This window comes from Pinus tabuliformis, chromosome 1_1 (assembly GCF_031772625.1).
Source record: "Pinus tabuliformis cultivar Carrire ecotype Pingquan chromosome 1_1, CPIR1, whole genome shotgun sequence".
In the NCBI taxonomy this organism is placed as follows: domain Eukaryota; kingdom Viridiplantae; phylum Streptophyta; class Pinopsida; order Pinales; family Pinaceae; genus Pinus; species Pinus tabuliformis.
In genome coordinates, this window is record NC_142297.1 from 599244398 (window position 1) to 599245924 (window position 1527).

At 43.0% G+C, this 1527-nt stretch overlaps 1 protein-coding gene across 1 annotated transcript; it reads left to right on the plus strand.

Annotated features, from left to right (window-relative positions):
* Positions 1-275: 275 nt before the first annotated feature.
* On the plus strand, positions 276-990 carry LOC149214695 (S-adenosylmethionine synthase 2-like). Its single transcript, XM_089389475.1, has 3 exons — positions 276-354; positions 447-563; positions 674-990. The coding sequence occupies exons 1-3, from the start codon at positions 276-278 to the stop codon at positions 988-990; spliced, it is 513 nt and encodes a 170-aa protein (XP_089245601.1).
* The last annotated feature ends 537 nt before the right edge of the window (positions 991-1527 follow it).

The window sequence follows — 1527 nt, forward strand, 5'->3', positions numbered from 1 at the left end:
TCGAGGATCAGAAAATAGGTTTCAGCGTTTGCTTTCATAAGTATGCTCTCCTCCTGCGTCTTTGTACGATCTCGAGGATCAGAAAATAAGGATGATATAGACTAGTTTCAAGAATAAATTCATGTTTTGCAATATGCTTGATCAAAAACATCTTTCACTCTGCCAATCATTGTGTCCATTTGTAAAAAAAATTCTAAATTTTAGTTTTTCATTAATTAAAAGAAAAAAAAAACACTAACCATGTTTGTTTTTACCAAGCACTTCATATAAAAGTAATGGCGCTGGAGTCTGAGGCAGATGCACTCAATCACCTAAGCACTGATATCCTTGAAGGAAAGTTTGCATTGCTGGAGGGTGCTTCTGTCGACAATGACCTAGGGTAAAAATTTGTCACTTTAAAATTTGCATTCTCTGATTTGTCGTGCTGTTTGCTCTGCTCACTTCAGCCCAGAAGGAGACCTTCTTGTTCACATCAGAGTCCGTAAATGAGGGACACCCAGACAAACTCTGTGACCAGATTTCTGATGCAGTGTTGGATGCATGCCTCACCCAGAACCCCGACCGTAAGATGAGCATGCAAGACTTGCACTAAAACGAACATGGTCATGGTTTTTGGTGAAATCACCACCAAGGCCGATGTCAACTATGAGCAGATTGTTTGCAAGACCTGCAGGGAGAGTGGTTTCATTTTTGACGATGTGGGTCTTGATGCTGATCACTGCAACGTGCTGGTTACTCAGAAAGCGAGCGAAGCTCACCGAGGTCAGAAAGAATGGCACCATCTCCACTCAGCACGATGAGACAGTTCCCAATGACCAGATTGCTGCAGATTTGAAGGAACATGTGATAAAGCCGGTGATTCCGGAGAAGTACCTGGACGAGAATACCATAGTCCACTTGAACCCGTCTGGTCGATTCGTGATCGGAGGGCCTCATGGAGATGCAGGCCTCACCGGCCGGAATATTATTATTGATACTTATGGAGGGTAGCCATCCAATGAAGGCGCGATCTCACCATGATATCGAACAAGTTTCCACTGCAGCATTGAACGGCAGATCAGATCTCGCCCATTATTGCCGAGAAGGTTTACATTACCACAGTTCAGGAGATCTGAGACCATCCCCGAAAAGAATGATGATCCTGTAAAAGTTGTTGTGGCAGATACTCTGCATGAAATGGTCAATCGCTTCTGATTAACACGGCTTCTTTTACTGCCTTGAGGTCTTGGGTTTATTTTCTTTTAATTGAGCTGTAGAATATGTTTCGGATGCTAATCTCCATTTTTCTTTGTGTTAACCGGAAAGAGGGACTGGTCAGGTGTGACGAGATGCAAGCCTTGATCGCGTCATGGGTTCAATTGTCTACAGGTATGTGAAACCCTTTGCCTACATTACCTCGTTGACTCTTATCGCCTGGTTTTCCTGATTCGAGTGCTAAATGTCTGCGTTAAGAATGAAGGCGGTACTGTTGATTAAGAATCTCTCTATTCACTGTTTTTTTTTCCTTCATCATTTTCGAATCGCGTT

What these genes read in the sequence shown, in the direction of transcription:
- LOC149214695 (XM_089389475.1), top strand. Translation starts at nt 276, where the DNA reads ATGGCGCTGGAGTCTGAGGCAGATGCACTCAATCACCTAAGCACTGAT. An exon ending in AAAGTTTGCATTGCTGGAGG is followed by an intron (nt 355 to 446) that starts GTGCTTCTGTCG and finishes TGCTCACTTCAG; the next exon opens with CCCAGAAGGAGACCTTCTTG. An exon ending in CCTCACCCAGAACCCCGACC is followed by an intron (nt 564 to 673) that starts GTAAGATGAGCA and finishes CAAGACCTGCAG; the next exon opens with GGAGAGTGGTTTCATTTTTG.